This window comes from Rhea americana, unplaced genomic scaffold (assembly GCF_003343005.1).
Source record: "Rhea americana isolate MKP2758 unplaced genomic scaffold, rheAme1 scaffold_128, whole genome shotgun sequence".
NCBI classification, from domain to species: domain Eukaryota; kingdom Metazoa; phylum Chordata; class Aves; order Rheiformes; family Rheidae; genus Rhea; species Rhea americana.
Genome location: NW_028185350.1, coordinates 351,697 through 370,004, shown reverse-complemented (window position 1 = coordinate 370,004; position 18,308 = coordinate 351,697). Strand labels below are relative to the sequence as shown.

General features: G+C 42.7%; 1 protein-coding gene across 2 annotated transcripts in view; it reads left to right on the top strand.

Moving 5' to 3' along the window:
- RNFT2 (ring finger protein, transmembrane 2) overlaps nt 1–18,212 on the top strand; it is a 29,809-nt gene extending 11,597 nt beyond the window's left edge. For both annotated transcript variants that reach the window (XM_085326132.1, XM_085326131.1), the window contains 4 exons: nt 10,090–10,239; nt 15,098–15,163; nt 16,198–16,299; nt 17,966–18,212. In XM_085326132.1, coding sequence (XP_085182258.1) covers nt 10,090–10,239; nt 15,098–15,163; nt 16,198–16,299; nt 17,966–18,100 — 453 coding nt within the window. In that variant the 3' untranslated portion in view covers nt 18,101–18,212. The remainder of the gene's footprint in view (nt 1–10,089; nt 10,240–15,097; nt 15,164–16,197; nt 16,300–17,965) is intronic.
- Nucleotides 18,213–18,308: the final 96 nt, after the last annotated feature.

Genomic DNA, 18,308 nt, shown 5'->3' with positions numbered 1-18,308 from the left:
CTACATGTGTGCGGCATGAAATATGAGTGGAAGGAGAAAAATAAGAAAATCTCTGATAAAATTTGGCAGCAAATCACCTGATTTTTTTGTTTGTTTGTTTGTTTGTTTTTTGAGCAGTCACAGACCTGAGCAAGGGTTTGGTAATGCAGACAAGTGATTGAAGTCAGGAGAGAGCATGAGATAAGCGTTGCATAAGAAGGAGTAGGTGCTAGCAGCAAGGCAACTGCTTTTCTGGTTGCCTTTTTTCTAAGTCCTGTTTTCTGAGCAATCTAAACAGATACTTATGAATCACAAAATGGTTGAGGTTGGAAGGGACCTCTGGAGAACATCTAGTCCAATTCCCCTGCTCGAGCAGGGTCACCTAGAGTGCAAGTGAAGCACAAGTTCCTTCTAATGGAAAGAAATTGCAAATACTCATCTCTTTGGCTTGCTACTTGGGTCAAAGAATAACAACAGTGTTAAACTGGAGCTATTGAGGACACACAAGATAATACCAATTCTAACCATGCTTGAAGAAATATTTTAACTGAACAGTTTAAATACTTAAATATGTACAGAATTGTATGTAGACCAGACCTAACTTTCAAAACCCTTTCACTACCTTTTCTCTCTTGAATTACCTTTTCTTATTTATATGCATATATCTTACATATCTGTCATGCTGCTCTACGTAGTAGTGTCTGCATTTCAGTGGCAAATGTGGCAAAGTATATTATTTTCATTTGGTAAAGAAACTTTCTGGCAGCTGTTGGGATCAAATGCAGTATATAAATGCAAGATACTATCATTAATTACAAAAAGTCTTGGGCAGGGCACTTAAGGGGATATTTAAACTGGGAATAGTTTTGCTTACAAATGACATGGGTGGCAGGGGAGTTGAGCAGTTTGTCCCTGCACAGCAGGGCTATTTGAGATGGTTATTAATTTATTTCTGGCGATTGTCCAGATCCTTTTTTTTTCCTTCTTCCTCTTTTATTATTATTATTATTATTTTATTTTGGGAGATTAATGTGCTAGGTCAGAGCATAATCCAGCCTGGGGAGGAGGGTAAAATGATGTGAATAGTCTTTCCAAGATAAATTGCAGAGCTGGAAAAGGTTCACAGCCTTTGCTTGCGTGTCTGAGAGCTATCCCAAGTACTCATTAATCCTTGTCGGGAGAGAAGAAAGAAACGGGGTCTTTATTTGCAGCTACAGTGGGAGACTGGTAAGATCACATCTGTCAAGAGCCTATAATGACTCAGAGCACAGATGCTTCATTTTTAATACCTTTTTCTGGATAGCAATATTTCTCACTTTTTTTTTTAAGTCTCTTTTTTGTCTTAGGATGTTGTTGATGGTCTCACTGTCCCTTGACATCTGAGACTGCTGTTACCTACTGTTAGTGGTCTGGATTTATTTTTTTAACCCACTCTCTGCACTGCATCCATTAGTCCAACAAGGGATGAGATCTGGTGTAACAAATTAAGCAAGATCAAACTGGGATGGGAGAACTCCAAGAGAACCTCAGGATGCCATTGGAATTGTAATTGGTAACCATGTAGCTGAGCTCTTTCCATGAGGCTGATGACCCAGCTTGCTTCTACAGACTAGCACAATGCTGCACATCTTATTTATCAAAGGAGATTTAAACATAAGCTTTTTCGTAGTTAAAACAGTGCTATTGCACTTCAGATGTACTAACTGTGACCAAATTCTGATCAGGATATTTGCCATCTGCTGTCTTAATGTTCACCAGACACAAAGTTACTCCCTTCCTCCCCAAATGTGAAAAACGTGGTGTTCACGCTTGATGCCTAGCCTGCAGTTTGTGGATTTCTGGATGGCTGCAGCATAATGGTGGCAGGTAACAAGCTGCACTAAACTTGCAGGGTAGAGCTAGAGGCTTTGCATGGGAAGTAATGTTTATTGAGGATTTCTGTGCTGATATAACAAGTCAGAACAGCAGCCTGTAGTTCCCCATAATGCAGGGCCCGAAGTGGAGATTGCTGCAGTGTCAGGGAAGGAGTTCAGCATGGCTGTGAATGAGATAGAGATAGTTTATCTTGAGCTTGCTTGCAGTACTTTCTTGCTGGCTGKTAGTAGTGGACAGCAAAACTTGCCCATGAATGGGGTCTCGGGGACTGTGATCTTTCTGTGCTCAACTTTTGAGCAATCTCTTCAGATTTTCCTTACTTTGTAAGTTCCAAAGCTAGTTGTTTTTTCAAGCTGCTCCTTGAGATTCTTCTAAGCTTCTATGCGTATTATGTGGTTTTCATTAATACGTTCATAATTTTTCCAGTGTGAGGCATCTCCTCTGAATGTCCTTCAATTTACATATCTTACCTCTCCGTATTGTGATTAGAGCTAGATCAGATTCTTTGTTCTCGTTTATGCATCAGAGATAGTCTTTGTATCTCACCTCAGTCATCTTTGTATACTACACCACCCCCTTTTTTTTTTTTGAGTCTTTTCTCAGATATCAGTCCTAGTCCCAGATCTTTTATTTGTAATTCTCTTCTGGACTGTCTTTAATTTCTTGCAATACCTGGAACTAATAATAATTCTACACAGGTCTTACTGATGCTGGAGCGAGTGGAATGACTACATTGCATGCCTGGCATGTTAATATCATTGTTGTGTCACATCCAAACTGCCATCTTTTATAATCCTTCAGTCTTTTTTTCTGCAAATGTACTGCATAATCTGCTGCCTTGCTCCTTATTCTATTTGCACAATTATTTCTGCCTCTATGTATAAAAAAAAACTTCATTTTTTTCTTTAATGAATTGCACTTGTGTGTTTTCCAGACCATTTCTCTAAACTGTCAAGATCGTTTTGGATTGTAATTCTTCCCTTCAGTGTGTTTACAGCCCTTCTCAGTGTAATGTCAAATGCACATTTGATAAACATACTGTGTTCTATTATCAAGGTCATTAATGAAAATAGTGTACAGTACCAAACCCTGCTTAGCTGAGTTAGAGGCGTCTTTTGATTTTGACAGTGAACGGATGAAAAATGTGGGCTGGAGCACTCATTTCTTTCAGTCTAGGGTACCTGCGTCATGTATTTTTAGTATGGCCCTGTCACAAAAAGGACAGTATTTGGATGAATGACATTAAGAACTGTCTGAGATCCAGTATGATTTTAGAGGAAAAAAAGTGAAGAGGCTTCTCATTGGCAACTGAAATAAGATTTATTAAAGCATGAATTGATGCTATATCCAAGAAAAGCAAACTAACATTAATGAAATGAAAAAGAAGTTTATCTTTGCAATCTAAACACAGAGAGCAGAAAACATCATTTCAGGCCCAGAAGTAGTTGACATAAACCAAAATGATGCTTTGCACTTCAAGCACTCAGTATGAGGACTGCAGGGCTGCCTACGTCATCTGGATACAACTAGCCAGAGTTCTCCAAGTTTGGATGCCACAGAAGTGAAATATCCCTGCCTTCAACCCCTCCAAAGAATGAGGAAAGAATGAAACTTTAACAAAATATTCACAAACTTTCCCAGGTTCCAAGCCAGCCTGGAAACCAGAGATGCTGTGAGAGGCAGTGAGACACTGCAGCAGGTTGGAAGAGAGGAAAAGAAGAGCTAGTGAATGGGAGAGTGACTTTTGAAGGAGCAGAAAAAGAAAGATAACCCTAACATCAGAGTCCAGTCTTGTAACTCTACAGGCAGTGGGAGTTTGTGGGAGAAGGAGCAGACCAGCTGCTAAGGACACCCCTTCTTCCCCCAACCAGGAGGCTAGTTTGAGCTGTGATGTCTTATGCCTGAAGATGAGTACAAGTTTTAATAGCAGCTGGGCTCATAATTTCTTTGGGAGGGATGGCTTGGCTCCCACCCCGCATGCTTAAGGCCTCTCCATTAAAAAAGGCAAATAAGATCATTTGGTTCAATATAAAATGAATTAAAGTAAATTAAACTGCAGGAGCCATGTGGCCTGCGGAGGCTTCCATTGTTGTACATACATAAACGGCAGCTTTTCATTTTCAGTGCTAAGGAATGACAGCTTGAGGGGGGTGGAATTAAAAATAAGGAAATAAATAATAAAAAGGCACAGTTGCCAAAGATTTCCGTTTAGGAAATCCCAGGTGCCTGCAAGCCTCCCATCCCCTCCTCATGCTGCTGTCAGCGATCTCAGCTGACATCCAGGGGAAGGGAGTGAAACATGGGGGAGGAGGGAGGGAAAGAAAACTGAAAAAAAAGACCAGGGGATATAGAGGCAACAGACACGTATCAGGGACACACTTTTGTCTAAGGATCTTAATTGCTGGTGCATGAAAAAAAAAAAAAAAAAAAGCCCCAGGTAAGGTTTTTCTTTGCGTGCCCTTGTGTAAGAGCACAGCAAAGTTACAAGAGCACGAGGGAATCTAGAAGCTCTGTTTCAAGGAGAAGATTGAAAATTCAAAGGGGAAACACTTAAAAAMTATTTGTTTTAAAAGCATAACATGAAATTACTATTTGAATAAATACTTGTCTTTTTTTGTGAAAGCTGGGTCTAGACATTGCAAATTAATTTACTAATCTTTGGTGATGCTGGCCTTACATTAAGYTTTTCCTTTGTGCTGTGCAAATGGTGTCAGCGGCAAGTATACATCAAACCCTAATGCTGTGGACTCCTCAGTGTGTCAATCCTTAAGAATGTTTTGTTGTTTTTATTTTTTCAAAGTATCATCTCAGCAATGCTGGTTGGTGTATATGAGCAGTCATTCTTTACGGAGTTTTGCACTTGGACTTTGGACCAGATACCTTTTTCAGATGCATTTGATGTTTCCTGGTGGGGATAGTTAGAGCTTCACCACATAAAATGAAACATTAAGCTTTCCATATTCCTTCTGAGGTGGCATCTTGATATTTCACGTAAGTGAAATCCCAGAATGTCGTTTATAGACCACAGTTTGATTTGGATCATTCGACTAAGCAAGCTGTCTTAAGGTACTATATTACCATAGGTCAGCTGATCTGTTATAAGTTTGTGTGTTCTGTGTCTGAAGCTAGTAAGACAATTTTGACTATTCCAGCACTCTTCCAGTGTTTGAATGGCGCATGAGCAGGTACACAGTCACTTTTGCTATCACATCACCACCTGTTTCTGTCTCTGTGCACATCCATGCATAATTAACCAATTACTGAAAGGAGTATAAGCAGTTACTTACCCTACAATGATAAGGTTATTCTGCAGCTTGCCTCCATCTTCTCTGTGTCAGAGCTTGATACCCACGGGATTCCACGGTCCGAAGTCCTGGTGCCTAGCCTTTCTCACTGGGCAGACTAGCCCCTACCTTCCATCACACAACTAGTTGTGTTGAGGATATACAGCACAATTGACTTGTAGGCATAGAAGTTTTGTGTTCCTTACGCAGCTCTCCTGCACAAAGCATTCATGAACGTTCCATCTGAACAAGTCAGTCCCTCCAGATCCTGGGGAAGGAGGGCAAGCTAGAGCAGCTTGCTGCTGCCAGAGCAACTTTCCTAGACCATAGCTTCCTCCAGAGGGCTCACACTAGGAGAGAGGATGTGTTAATTGTGATGTGACGGCAGCAGCCCTTTTCTAATGTCCCTCCAGACCATCTTTTGTCATGGGACTAGATATCTACCAGTCATTTAACAGGGAAAAGTTGGTGCATTACGTTCTGGCCTGAGAAGAACATGCACTGACATATCTCACAGTGTGGGTTTTCTCATATATAACTAAAATACAAAATAAGATAGCTCATTTTCTCTAGTTCCACCTTGGAATTACTCCTAATTAGTCTTGCAAGGGTTTGTACCAGCCCCCTCTGTGGCACAATCCTGTTTACTGCTCCTTCCCAACACTTTTTTTATATTGGCAATATGACCTGAAATCTCAGAAGAGCATGCTCTCCTCCCATCCAAATTGCCAGCAGGTCTCAAAAGTTTTCCTAGCATCTTCCTGTTTCAGAATATGTCCTAATGCTGCTGGCAACAGAACAAGTGAGACTTGGAACTTCCCTTGAGCGCTAATCACAACTTACAGTTGCCTCACTGCAACTTCTCTCACTTCTCTTCCATCCCATTTTAATTACGCTGTTTAAAAACTTAGCGTGTCTTTATCTATTTCCTTCTGTGGAGGCACACATGCACAGTTATGCAAAGTCTTATGTCAAAAGAGATTACAAAGTCAATGCTTGGTTAGGATACATGGGAATTAGCATGGCTTCTATGACTATAATTTGCTCTGCTTTGTGTGTATATATGTCATGATTCAGTTTTTAATTACAAGATTCTATGTTATTTTTCTGTAAGACTTCTTCCTCCATCACCAGACAGGGTATACTGTGCCCTGCAGATGAAACTAGGTGGTGTACTGAGAGTAGTTGTTGTATAAATTGAAAAGCTTATTGAGAATAAAGAAACACTGCTGGGAAAAAAAGAATGTTATATAAGTTAAAGTTGAATGCTACATTGGAGAACTGAATTCCATCCTTTTCTTTGCCAAATAATTCCTATGTGAAGCTAGGAAAGTCAGGTACAGCTGCAAACTGAAGTCAGTGGCTTAATGGTAACATGATCTATAAAATTAAGAGTTAAGTGCTTCGTAAAAATCTGATCCCAAGCATCTCAGCCTGGACACCAAAAAATGTTACATTTAACCATACTCTTTGAATGTMTTAAGTTTTCATTTAGAAAATGCAGATGATAGTTGCCCCTCACTCCAGCCAACAGTGTGAGAATAAGTCACTGTTGAAAATCTTACACTGTAGTAGTGATATCATGAAAAAGACTGAGGAAATTTTAGTAATTTTCTACTCGGWGCAGAGTTGGAATAGCATGAAGTGACAGAATGCAGATTCAGCATCAATTAATAAGGTTATAACAGAATGCTAGAGTCACATGTTTAATGAGTATCATTCACCCACTATGAAAAAATAGCGCCTGTTTACATCATTAAAGACTATGTAGTACTGCATCTACAGAAGGAAAATTGAGATTGTATAGAAAGCCTGAGTTCTGCTCCTCCAGAAGGAATGCTTGAGTTAAAGTGTATAAATGATATTTTAATGTGGTGACAGAAGTGGAGGAAAAGGGAGTCGTTGATTGAGTTTTTCAAATCAAAGCATTCTGGACAAAACTAACCAGAAATTTTCCTGTGTGTCATCACATGGCTTATCAGCAGAGTTGATATAATTAGACCAAGGGCATAGACCGTTGTGTTGCCACTTGTGCTAATGGAGCATTTGATAGCCGTAGGCTGTCAACTTTTACAAACACTGACTCTGCAGGGGAAGCAAGGTAAGATTGTACTGGGAAGGTACACCAATATTTGACAACAAAGAGGTGAAGTTTAGATGTTCAGAGCCTGGTGCTTTCTGGTGGTTGTGGATCTCTGCCTTCTTGTAGCCAGCTTCACTTCTCCTGTCTCCCTTAACTCCTGTGTTGTGGCAGTAGTCAGTTCTTAGGCCTCATCCACCTTTCATCCCCAGCACCATTGCCCCTCCTTCTCCTGATTTTTCTCTCCCACCTCCATCTTCTCTACTCAGGTTKCATGACCTTTTTCCATTTTAGTCAGGCTTAACTCAGCCTGTTGCAAGGGCTTGATGAGAGCAAAGCTGAGACTCTGTTCCRGTATCAGACTCCACTGAACTAGGAGCTGTAATTTTAAGTGATAGCCTATGTAGTTTCTGCAGTCCAGCATGAGGACGTGCTCACTTGCTGTGTAGGGCTGGTTCCTGCACAATCTGGTCATGCACTGTGGCTGCAACAGGCTCACAGGCTTTTCCTTTATTTTCACCAGAAATCTACTTGTTCCATAGAGTGCGTTCAAGAGAAGATTCACAGATTTGTCAGACGCCAAGATTTCCATGGATTTTTATGAAAGAGGAAAAGTTACCCAACAGAGGCAGCCCTTGCGTTATTTCAAGCTCTTGTTCCAAACCAGAGATGCACAGCAGAAATAATTGTATTCACGCTTAATAAAACACAATGATTTTTCTAACTTAAGAAATGGCTGAAATGCTTTAGCTGAAGTTTTCAGACAAAAATACAGTTTGAGACAAGCATTAGGCTTGGAAAATTTCAACTCAGATAACCAAAATGTAATAAAGCTGAGAAGCAGAAGACAGAAAGGAATAGTGAGTGCATTTAGAAGTGAGGGGTGCTGCTTGCATCAAGTTGTTGGTGTCAGAAGGCTGAATTTCACTGAAGTTGCAAGGAATTAACCTTATTTTCTAAGCTTCTGTTTCACAAGAAAGACCTCACTTACTTCTGGCTCAGCTCTTTGTAGAGCCGATTTGTACTTCTGATTTTCGAAGCACTTTTCCTAGCTTAAAAAAAGGCAGCTGTTGCACCTGYACAGTGCTGAGGCCTGGGTCTCAGGCAAGCCTTACATTTCTTCTGAGCACCCTTTACTGTAGCACTAGTCCTCTGAAATCCTATTCAACTGTCCCTCAGCTTCCCTCATCCTAGCTGTGACCACTAAACTTATCAGCAGGCCTCTCTTAAATGGTCAGGYGGGTGGTGTTAATTAACTAGATGGAAGTATGCTTCCATTTAAAGCTGTTAACTGCACTCTTGTAAGGGTGTTAGGATTGCTTAGCAGCTAGGTACTTGCTGATACCCTACCATTACCAATGGAAACTGAAGATTAGCATTCAATAACAAAGAAATTGAGAAAGCTTTGTAGGGAATCAGGATTCTGTAGTAGGAATTGAAGTTTTTCACTTGCTGCAGGTTCATCTTACAGCCACACTCTGCCTCTTGTAGTTTGTCAGCCTGCCTGGACCTCAGGGGCTGCCTCTGTGACCCTTCTTTCCTTAAATCTAGCTGTGGCCTGTAGTGTTGCAGTGCCTCAAAAGCTTCTGTGGTAGARGAATTTCAGTTTTGCCAAGATTTCAGGCTTCAGAGGAAAGGACTGCAGAGTTGCCCCAAATGCTTGATCCAGAAGTTCCTTCTGATGCAATAAGAAAAGCAGCAGTGACCTGTCCCATCACAGCCTGCGAGGGAAGCAAGACTGAAAAAAAGTGGGAGTCTGGTGGGAAGAAGAAATGAGAGAGAAAGCAAGCGGTTTACTGCCTTTGGCTTGCTGCTAGCTTTCATCAGAGCAGGCTGCAGAGGGGGTGGCAAGCTGCCTGTGCAAAGGGAGGAAGCAACAGCATAGTCATTAGCAGCCTGCGACCCTCTGTCACAGAGGCTCCAGAAATAACGATGATTGTATCGAAGCATGAGGCAGAAGAGAGCCCTCCATGCTAATTTAATAAATTGCTTGTGTTTAGGACCCCCAATTGTTGCTGTTACATTTCTGCTATGTGATGCCACCTGGGATTAACAAGGAGGAGGGGACAGGGGGAGAAGAAGAAAGCAGCACCAGTCTGTTAGCAACCACTGGTGTGACCTCACTCCATGTCYCAGGGGATATGAGATCATGAGCATGCCAGAGCTCTCCGAAGGATTCGATTTGTTCAGTGCAGCACGATGGCCTGCCAAGTGATCTCATCCGCAAGACCCAGGGGAAGGACGCTGGCTATGCCTCTCCTCATGGAGTGCAGAGCACTTAATTTCCTCTTCAAGTCTCACCAATTAATAACTAACCCGTAATGACATCACTGATGACAAAGCTAATTGAGACAACACAGCAAAGTTCTYGGGGAATTTCCCTCCTCTCAAATAGGAGAACACTGACTTAAAATAAATGTTTTAGTGTGGAAGTCCTTCCAGCTTATGGTTAGTTTTGTGCTCAGTGCTTGTCCTAACCTATTACCCTGACATCAGTTCTTCCTTTTAAGCAGTATGGGACAGAACACAAACAGTTTGTCAACATGGAGAGGCTTTAAATTAGATGAACTYAGGTAGCCAGCTTACTTGTCTTAGTTGCTTAGAGTTAGAAATGACATGATTAGGAGGAAAAACTATGTCAGTTATTACACCACAGTTGTAGTAAGCCAGGAGGCAGTTAGTGTTACCTTGCAGGTGTCCTTCATTGAAGGGAGTGAGCCACCAGAAGGCAAGAACTGCTTTGGTGAAGCTTTACAAGAGATGCTGCCTGTTCTTCAGGTCTTTCTCCTTYGTGCTTTAACTCCTGCATGTGCAAAATCCTTTTATTTAGCTTCCTGATAGTGTAATAATCATKTATCACTTCTTTTACAGGGAAAATTTTATTTGGTTATTGAAGAGCTGAGCCAGCTGTTCCGCTCCCTTGTCCCCATCCAGTTGTGGTACAAATACATCATGGGAGATGATCCATCAAGCAGCTACTTCCTTGGTGGGATTCTAATCATCATGTATAGCCTCTGCAAGGTGAGGAATACCTCGTGATTAATCTCCTTCTGGCCAAGGAGCTGTAACAAGGGCAGAGTGAGAATAGCCAAGGAGAACAAGTATACCTTTTGACCATTGCTACTACCACCCAAAAAGAGAAAATGCACCAAGTAGGAGCAGCATGTGCTTTAGTTGCTAAAGCATTTTGCATCAGCACTGTTTGGGTATTGGAAACTAGAGGAAAATCTGTTCCTGCTCACATGGTGTTGCATCAGGTTGATGAAGTCATTGTTGCTTCCTAGTTCCTTTCTAGAAAGGCTAGAAGAGAATGAGACCTTGGAGGACTGATAGCAGAAGCAGGGGGGTTACCTGTCTCCACACTTCCAAATGCAGCACTAAAAGGAAGGCTGCAGTTAAGTGTTTCTCTAAGCCTTCCTCTGCCTTTGAGTAGGTATTGTCACTCACAGCAGTGAATAGAGCAAGCAGAGAGAGGGACTTAACTGTCTGAAGGAAACAGGTATTTCTGGCCCAATTCTTGGTCCTGTTTCTGGCTGGTCTCAGTGGTAGAGAAGTATAATAAAAGTTTACTCAAAAGAGCAAGATAAAAGCACAGTTTAAAACTGCCTACACAGTTGTAAGTGAAAGGCATGAGGTTTTTTTGTAAGAGAAGTCCCGAGTCTGAGGTCTAGACGTAGTATTAGACTTAGGTAAATCAAAAATGTATTTGTAAATGTGTGTTACCATGCCTGGGGGCAAGAGCAGTAGCTAAGGCAAACRAGAGAAGCACCTGTGTTATCAGTCCCTCCAAGGAAGGTGCCAAATAAGTTGAGTTTGCTGCAGCCCTGATGCTTGTCTCTGCCTGGAGAGAAGAGACTATGGGCTTGCAGAAGAACTGGGAGAAGASAGGATGTATTTGAGCATCCTGGAGGTGAAAGACTAACAGATTCCTGAACCATACTATAGCTCTCATCTGAGGTCTGATTACAGTTACAGCTACATGTTGTATAGAAGTGTAACAATGGGGCCCTTGCTGTCAAGGAAATTACAACTTTTGTAGGCATGATAGGCAGAGRAGGTCACAGGAAGTGAGATACTTTRTCACAGCAGATCTGCAGTCAAGACAGGACCAGAGGGAACAGTGCCAGGATAGAAGGAACACTGAGGCCAGGGTAGTCCCCTGCACACTCAACCATTCTCTCAGCTACACTTTTCCAGCTCTGAGCTGCTGTGTCTTATAGCAGAGGGTTCAGTTTCCTCTTTCAAAGGTGTTACTGTCCCTTCCAGACAAGGATAGCCAGCTCTGCATATCCTTCTGGCCTTGTGAGGGTCAGAGATCCAGATCACAGTATARGGACAGATTTCATGTGGTCTTTCCAGTGTCATCCTTGTGACAAGAAAGTAACACCTGAGAAAGGGGTTCTTACCTGTGGTCCAACATACAGTTTCTTGTTTCTGGAGAAGACATCGTAGTGTCAAGAAGCAGCAAGGGCTAACTGCTCCTTAAAGGAGGACAACCAAGCACAATAACACAGCCAACAGACCAAGAGCCTTGCCAGCAAGGTCTCAGTCCTACAGTACTGGAAAAAGGTGAGTAGGGCCAGCCTGGAGACAGTAGCCAAGTTCAGCCAGGTGTCCAGATCATCAGAGAAGTTCATGGCGATGAGGCAGGTCTGAGGTCAAACCAGGAAGTCAATCAGCAGGTCTATGCCAGGATCAAGTAGGGGTAACATGGATCAGCCAGTCCAAAGATTGGTTCTGGGTGAATCTATAGCAATGAAAGAKACCCAAGATAAAGCTGGTAAGTCAGTCCATAGGTTAGGGTCCAGATAAACTGAAGCTGTGGCTATGCCTGAGCTAGAGACTAGCAYTCCTACAGCATAGCTCAGACAGGAAGTAAAGGCCTGAAGCTGAGCTTAAATAGCTTTCTTTGGCCCATGGGCTGGGTGTGTGGGTGGAGACCCCAGGTGAGGCTGCTCAGGCCTGGTGCAGTAAGGCCTATTAAYGCACTCAGGGCCCTGACACATAAGAATAAGTAGTTCTTTGTGGGCTAGCTTGATGGTTTTCTATTGTGAAGCCCTTATCAGTAGCATAGTGACAATTTAAGTTGGAAAAGGAACCTCATCTTGAAAAGTTCTCCTGATCTGTTATTTATAAGCTCTGTGAAGAGCAGACAGCTATCTACTGGCCTTAATTGTGACTTAGGATCAAGAGTGTAGGGCATACTTGTATGAAAGTGCCTTGGCTGCTATATTCATCTTTAATGTATGTATTCTTTGCTGTAATTCATCAGTTCATGAGAGGTGTAAATGGATGGATAGACCTGCTGAAAAGTGATAGGTCTAGGAACCCATCCCAGGTCATTCTGTGGCAACTTCCTAGTGCCACAGATGTGTCCGGGTGAGAATTAGACCTCCATGTGTTGGAGACTCTTCCTGGAAGTGAGGGAGAAAAGCAGGAGCAACAGGAGMACACTCTTCCAATGCAGATCACGAAATGCTAGGTGCAGGCATCCCGTTTACGATCACAAGAGTTCTAAGTCTAATTCTTTGCCTGAGACACTGAAAATATACCCAAAGGAGTCCACATTAGCAAAGCCACAAACCACATTAGAAAAAACATAGAAGCCAATTTGGCACTCAGACCTTCTGTGCTCCTGGCAAAAATCCAGGGCTCAGACTGAGCTTCATCCCCTCTTTCTACACAAAGGGCAGGTTTAGCTTTCAGAAGATTATATATGGTGCAATCAGTGGGGACCATCTTGGTGTCCCTGTCTGGGCTGTGCAAGCATAAACCTCTGATTTTGGCAAAGAAATTCCAGATGTTAATAAGGTAAGGTAAGAGATTAATAATTCTTTTTTTCTCCACCTTGAACAGAAGCACCCAGCTGAGGGTAAGAGTAGTATTCGGGGGGGGAAAAAAAGTGGCAGAGTAGTATAACAGTGGGTTTTTGCTTTGCCCCAGCAGGGACTGTGAGCTGAACCCTATCTCAGTCACTGGAAGAGTTTGAAGCAGTTTGATGGCGATTTTACAGCTGATCTATTGACTTGAWGAGAGCACTGACTAGCTGTGAATTTAAATGTTGCAATCCTATTGCTAGAAAGATGACTGATGCAACATAGACTTTAGTGGCTGGGGAGGCAAATCGGTGGTAAAGAGATTACTGAAACATGCATCCCTAGGGGTACAGGATACTCCAGAAGAAAAAAAAAATTAAGGGGGGGGTGAAAATGAACGGGAAGAATAAGAGTCATCAGAGCCACAGAAAAGGCATTAGAATTCACATTTATAAGCAAAGCATTCTGAAAAAGCTGTGGATTGGACTGTGGGAGAGAGATGATCCGTATCCTTGTTAGTAACTAAAATGTCTGTACCAGTCTTCACTCTCAAGTGCTAGTTGCTGACTGGAAGCATTACTGGAAGGACCCCGGGARCCTTTTTACATACTGACTGGAAGTATTACTGGTGCTTTCATTTGATTCCATATCTATTGTGTGATGATCTCATTGACATTCCCTGCAGTGAGCCCACTTAATCATTCTAATAAAAAAATAGAAAGCCAACTCCAGGCATTTTGGTGCCAACATAGTGCTAGTCCACTACAGTTCTGCRTATTCTGCATTGCACCTTTCCCTGCGCTCCTGGCTGCTCCTCACTCAAACAGCTAAGAAAGGTCCCGTTATGTCATCTGGTCCTTCTCCCAACTAATGCAGAGTTGTTCTTTGCATCTTGCCTCGTTCTTAGTGTGTCCTACCAGCAGGTAAGGAAGATGAAGCTGGCATACCGGATTAGGTTTTGAAGTTGTTTTCCCTTTGTTAGTTGTACCATGTCTTCACTTTAAGAATATTGAGTATCTCCTCTCTTGCCTCTGTGCTGAGTACCTTGTTGTTGGTAGGCAGTTTAACATCTTTTCTCCCTGCTTCTGAACTACTTAGCTAAGCTGTAAATATGTATGTCTTTTATCTCTTTTCAAATGTCATTTTCTGCAGCCTCATTTTCTGCTTTTCTCTGAACTGCTTTTAGTCCAGAGCCCAGAATGATCACTGCTCTGCAGATGTAGTTACATCTTGCTTGCCAGGCATTTGAGGGAGGGGGCAGGAAAAGGGTCTGGTGTTGCCCCTGCCTTTGGCCATCTTTGGGCAGGTGCAAGTACCAAGATGCAGGATTCCCTCTCAGCTTTTGAAGTTTATCACTCTTTAAGCAGATGGGAGCAACCCAGCCTCAGTCCTGTTTCTCTCTCCTCAAGCCTTTCTTCTCTTGGTAGTACTTAGTCACAGCACTCCACTAAATCACTCTCTGCAGAAGGACAGGCAGTTCCCACTCCTTCTCTCATAGTATCTTCTGGACCCCAAAGTGTCAAGCTATGTGGCAGAGCCTCACAGCCCTGGAAATCCTCCTTTTTCCCAGAGGCTGAGAAAAGCAGTTTTCTGCCTCTTCTGCATAAAGAGCCTGCACCTCCTTCCTTCTCTCTCAAGCAGGCTGCAGTGTTTTCCAGCTTCACTTCTGGGCTTCTCAGGTACTCAGCTCCCAGGGTGAGACTGGTCGCTTTTAGCCCTCTTCAACCTAGTGGGGACAGGCAGCTTACGCTGTCCTAACTCCCTACTTGCCACCCCCCTTTCTGTCATGTAAAGTCCCTGATTTTCAGCCCGTTGTTACCAGGGTTTTTTGGCTACCCTGCTGCACTGTCAATTCACATTTATTACACATCTCTTGATCACTGTGAAATCTCTTTTTTTGGCACTGTTGTTTTCTAGGTTCTTTGTTCCCCCCAAGTATCCATTTGGAGAAACTGGCCCAAATGTTTTCTGAATTTCTGGACTGTACACACACACACACGCACACACGCACACACACACATATTTTGTAAAAAAGCATCTAAAATTGAATATCTTTGTTGCAGTCTTTTGACATCTGTGGTCGTGTGGGAAGTGTCCGGAAGGCACTGAAAGTCCTTTGCACTGCACAGGTAAGTAGTCACCTGTGTTAGGCCAGTTTCATAGGTGGAATCTTGTTACTAATGAATAATGGAGTTGATTATTGCTCAGAACTTCAGGATCATGGAATAAAATGACTTACTGGCCCATGACTGGGATAAGCTAGTATCTCTTGTCCAGGGTATTAGGAACCTTTTCTGACATCTGTCCTGTCTGAGCAGTGGTAAGGGATGGTTGCAACGTTGGCCTGTTTTGTCTGATTGGAAGCCTTGTGTAGTATGGATTAATCCATTGATGCCAAAATCTTAAGAAGTTGATAAAACTTTGAACTGTGGGGTGTAAGAGAGACTTTAAATAAAGATATGTAATGCCTGATGTGCAGTGGTATTAAAATAAATAGATACTACAGTATGCAAAAATTGTCCCCGGCATTATACAGTAGTGATATGTAGTGAAATACTGTGATCTGTATTTCAGAACAGTAAAGCCCAAGACAGTAGGGACATAACATCATTGCAGTTTATTAGAGCTTGACTTGCTTGTTCTGTGGGCTTGTGTTGGTCATTTTTCCTCAGCATGTTTCCATTTTCCCTATTACTGTTACAATAGGAAAAGCAACRTTTACCTTCCACTTATTTTACAAAAATAATGTTGGAAACCTGTGGGTACTGCTGCTGTTATTCTTTCTTCCATTGTGTAACTTGCTAATAATAATATCTCCCACCATCTAAACACCTCTGCAAATGATGCTGAATTAATCCTTTCAGCTCCCTGTTGAGCTCATTAAATTTCATTATCATTGCTCCACAAGTGGAGGCACTAAAAGATGGAGTCAGCTTGAGGGGAAAACAAAACAGAGAACACAGAACTCCAGACTCCCCACGTTCTGCACACTGGTCCCCAGATCATCCGTTCTCATAAACAGTGAYGTAGCACCAGCCTGCTCCGCAGGAAATGCAGGGAATCTAAGGGTGAAAAACAATGTCTGTGCATATCGTCAGCCAGAAGCCAGGTTATCTTTAAACCCTTTAACGGAGGTGTGATTTTTTTCCTCTCTCCCTAACAGACCTATGGAGTTCGTGCTACGAGCCAGCAGTGCAGTGAGGCAGGTGACATCTGTGCCATTTGCCAGGCAGAATTCAGGGAACCTTTGATCCTTATGTGCCAGGTAAGAACCCCATGTTTCCACATCAGGTGCCCCTGCTGGTGTACACTTGCTTAACCTCTGCAGCTGAGGAATGGCACAGATAGCCTAGGCACTTACAAAATCATTTGCTGGGTCTTGGTCTAGCTCCTAGTGGATATTTATTGCTCTTCTCAGCCAATGATTCATGATAGCTGGGCCATATGAACTTCACTCTGCAGAGTTTGATCATAGCTATTGAGATGGAAAAGACTAGCCCTGCAGTCCAGAGACTGCCATTTGGCAGTCCAGCTCTTGGATCTAGAATGCAAGGCATTGGGGATACTGGCTAGTCAACAGGCCAGCCGAATAATGAGCATTGCTCTAAGCGCTATGGGGGGCACAGGTCCAGAATGAGCCTGATAGGGTGCATTAAGACAGGTGCAGCACCATGCAGTCATGGCTGGATTGGTCTGGCCTCTGAACACCTGGCCAGGAATAAAAGTAGCTTTCCTGCATGTAGAAGTTACCCCTGCCAGTACATGGGAGCTGTTCTGTTTCTCATTTGGTAAGCACTAGCAAAAAGTAGAAGCTTAAGAATGGTATGCTTTGAGTAATATGGTAGTCCCAATCTGGTGCTGTTAAAACCCTTCAAACACAGCACACTGCCATGTGCTTTGTTCATGTATCAAAGGCTGGACAAAGGCACTGCTTACGGTGAGACTGGCAATGCTTCCTCAAGATTTTCTTTCTTGTTCCCACCAGAATTGGTGGGACATATGTTCTCTTGTGATGTCAAAATAAGGCTCTAGAGACCTTTTTGGAAGAGCTTCAGTATTCCCATGCTTTGGAGCACGGGTATCCAATTCAAGCAGCTAGGTAGCTTGCACACATGCATGTGCCTCTTGGTGTTCCTGTGAACATCTGTGTAGATGCTGTCAAGCCCCAGAAGAAGCTATATTTCCATATGCTATTCACAGTCAAGATTTTGATGGATAACATTTCCGCCAAGTCCACATGTGCTGAGGCGGCCTCTGTTTCTTACAGCTTCTAGTACTCCATTCTTCTCCCTATTCCTACTCTTCCAGTCTGAGGCTGGATGAGATTAAGTGATGGACAGTCATCTAGCCTGATCTCTCCATTAGCACCCAAGACAGGCTAGAGGAAGAATCCAGTTATGTCTTAGGGTAGAAATGAACGGAGAAGATGAGACGTAAAAGCTGACAATGCAGAGAAGGGGAAACTGGGATGGTAGAATCTACTGACTGGAACTGGGTGATACGAGCAGGAAGAGACAAATGCAAGAAGGAGTGAAAGGGGACTCTGAGCTAAGTGAAGACTTGAAAAACAAACCAGGGATATGATGAGTGCGTGGCATGGAAAAAAGAACTTAAAAAAAGGGGGGGGGGGTAGAGCGACGTGTTAGTGCTCTCAACTACTCTGTTAGCCCAGATATCCTAGACCTTTTTAATGTTTTTTTTTTCCTGTTGCTGTTTCAAGAAACTGAGTAATGTATTATTACCTTTGGAAAACTGATGTATTAGTTGTTGGGATGTATTTTTAATACCAGTGGAGTATTGCTGATCAGCTGCACTGTCCACCTAAACTCAAATGGTTTCTTACTCCCATTGCTCTCCAGCTGAGTGTGCACACTTAGTAATAGGACTGGTTCTCCTGTCCTCATCGTGATGATGCTCTTTTGTTTCCACAGCATGTGTTTTGTGAAGAATGCCTCTGCCTCTGGTTTGACAGGGAGAAGACCTGTCCTCTTTGTCGTTCTGTCACAGTAGACACCCTGCGTTGCTGGAAAGATGGCACCACCTCTGCTCATTTCCAGGTGTATTAAAACCAACGCATACTAACTCATGGAAGGACATGTGTGGAGACAAGAAAAAACTGGAAAATCTTTTGGTGTCCCATACACCTAGTTAGTTGCCTGTGGATTGTCTTGGTCTTTCTACCAGCTCTGCTTCTCCAGCAGCCTGTAGAACAATTGTTACTAGTCAGAAACATTACCCTAAAAGGCAAGAAAGTTATATTTCATGTTGTGGCAA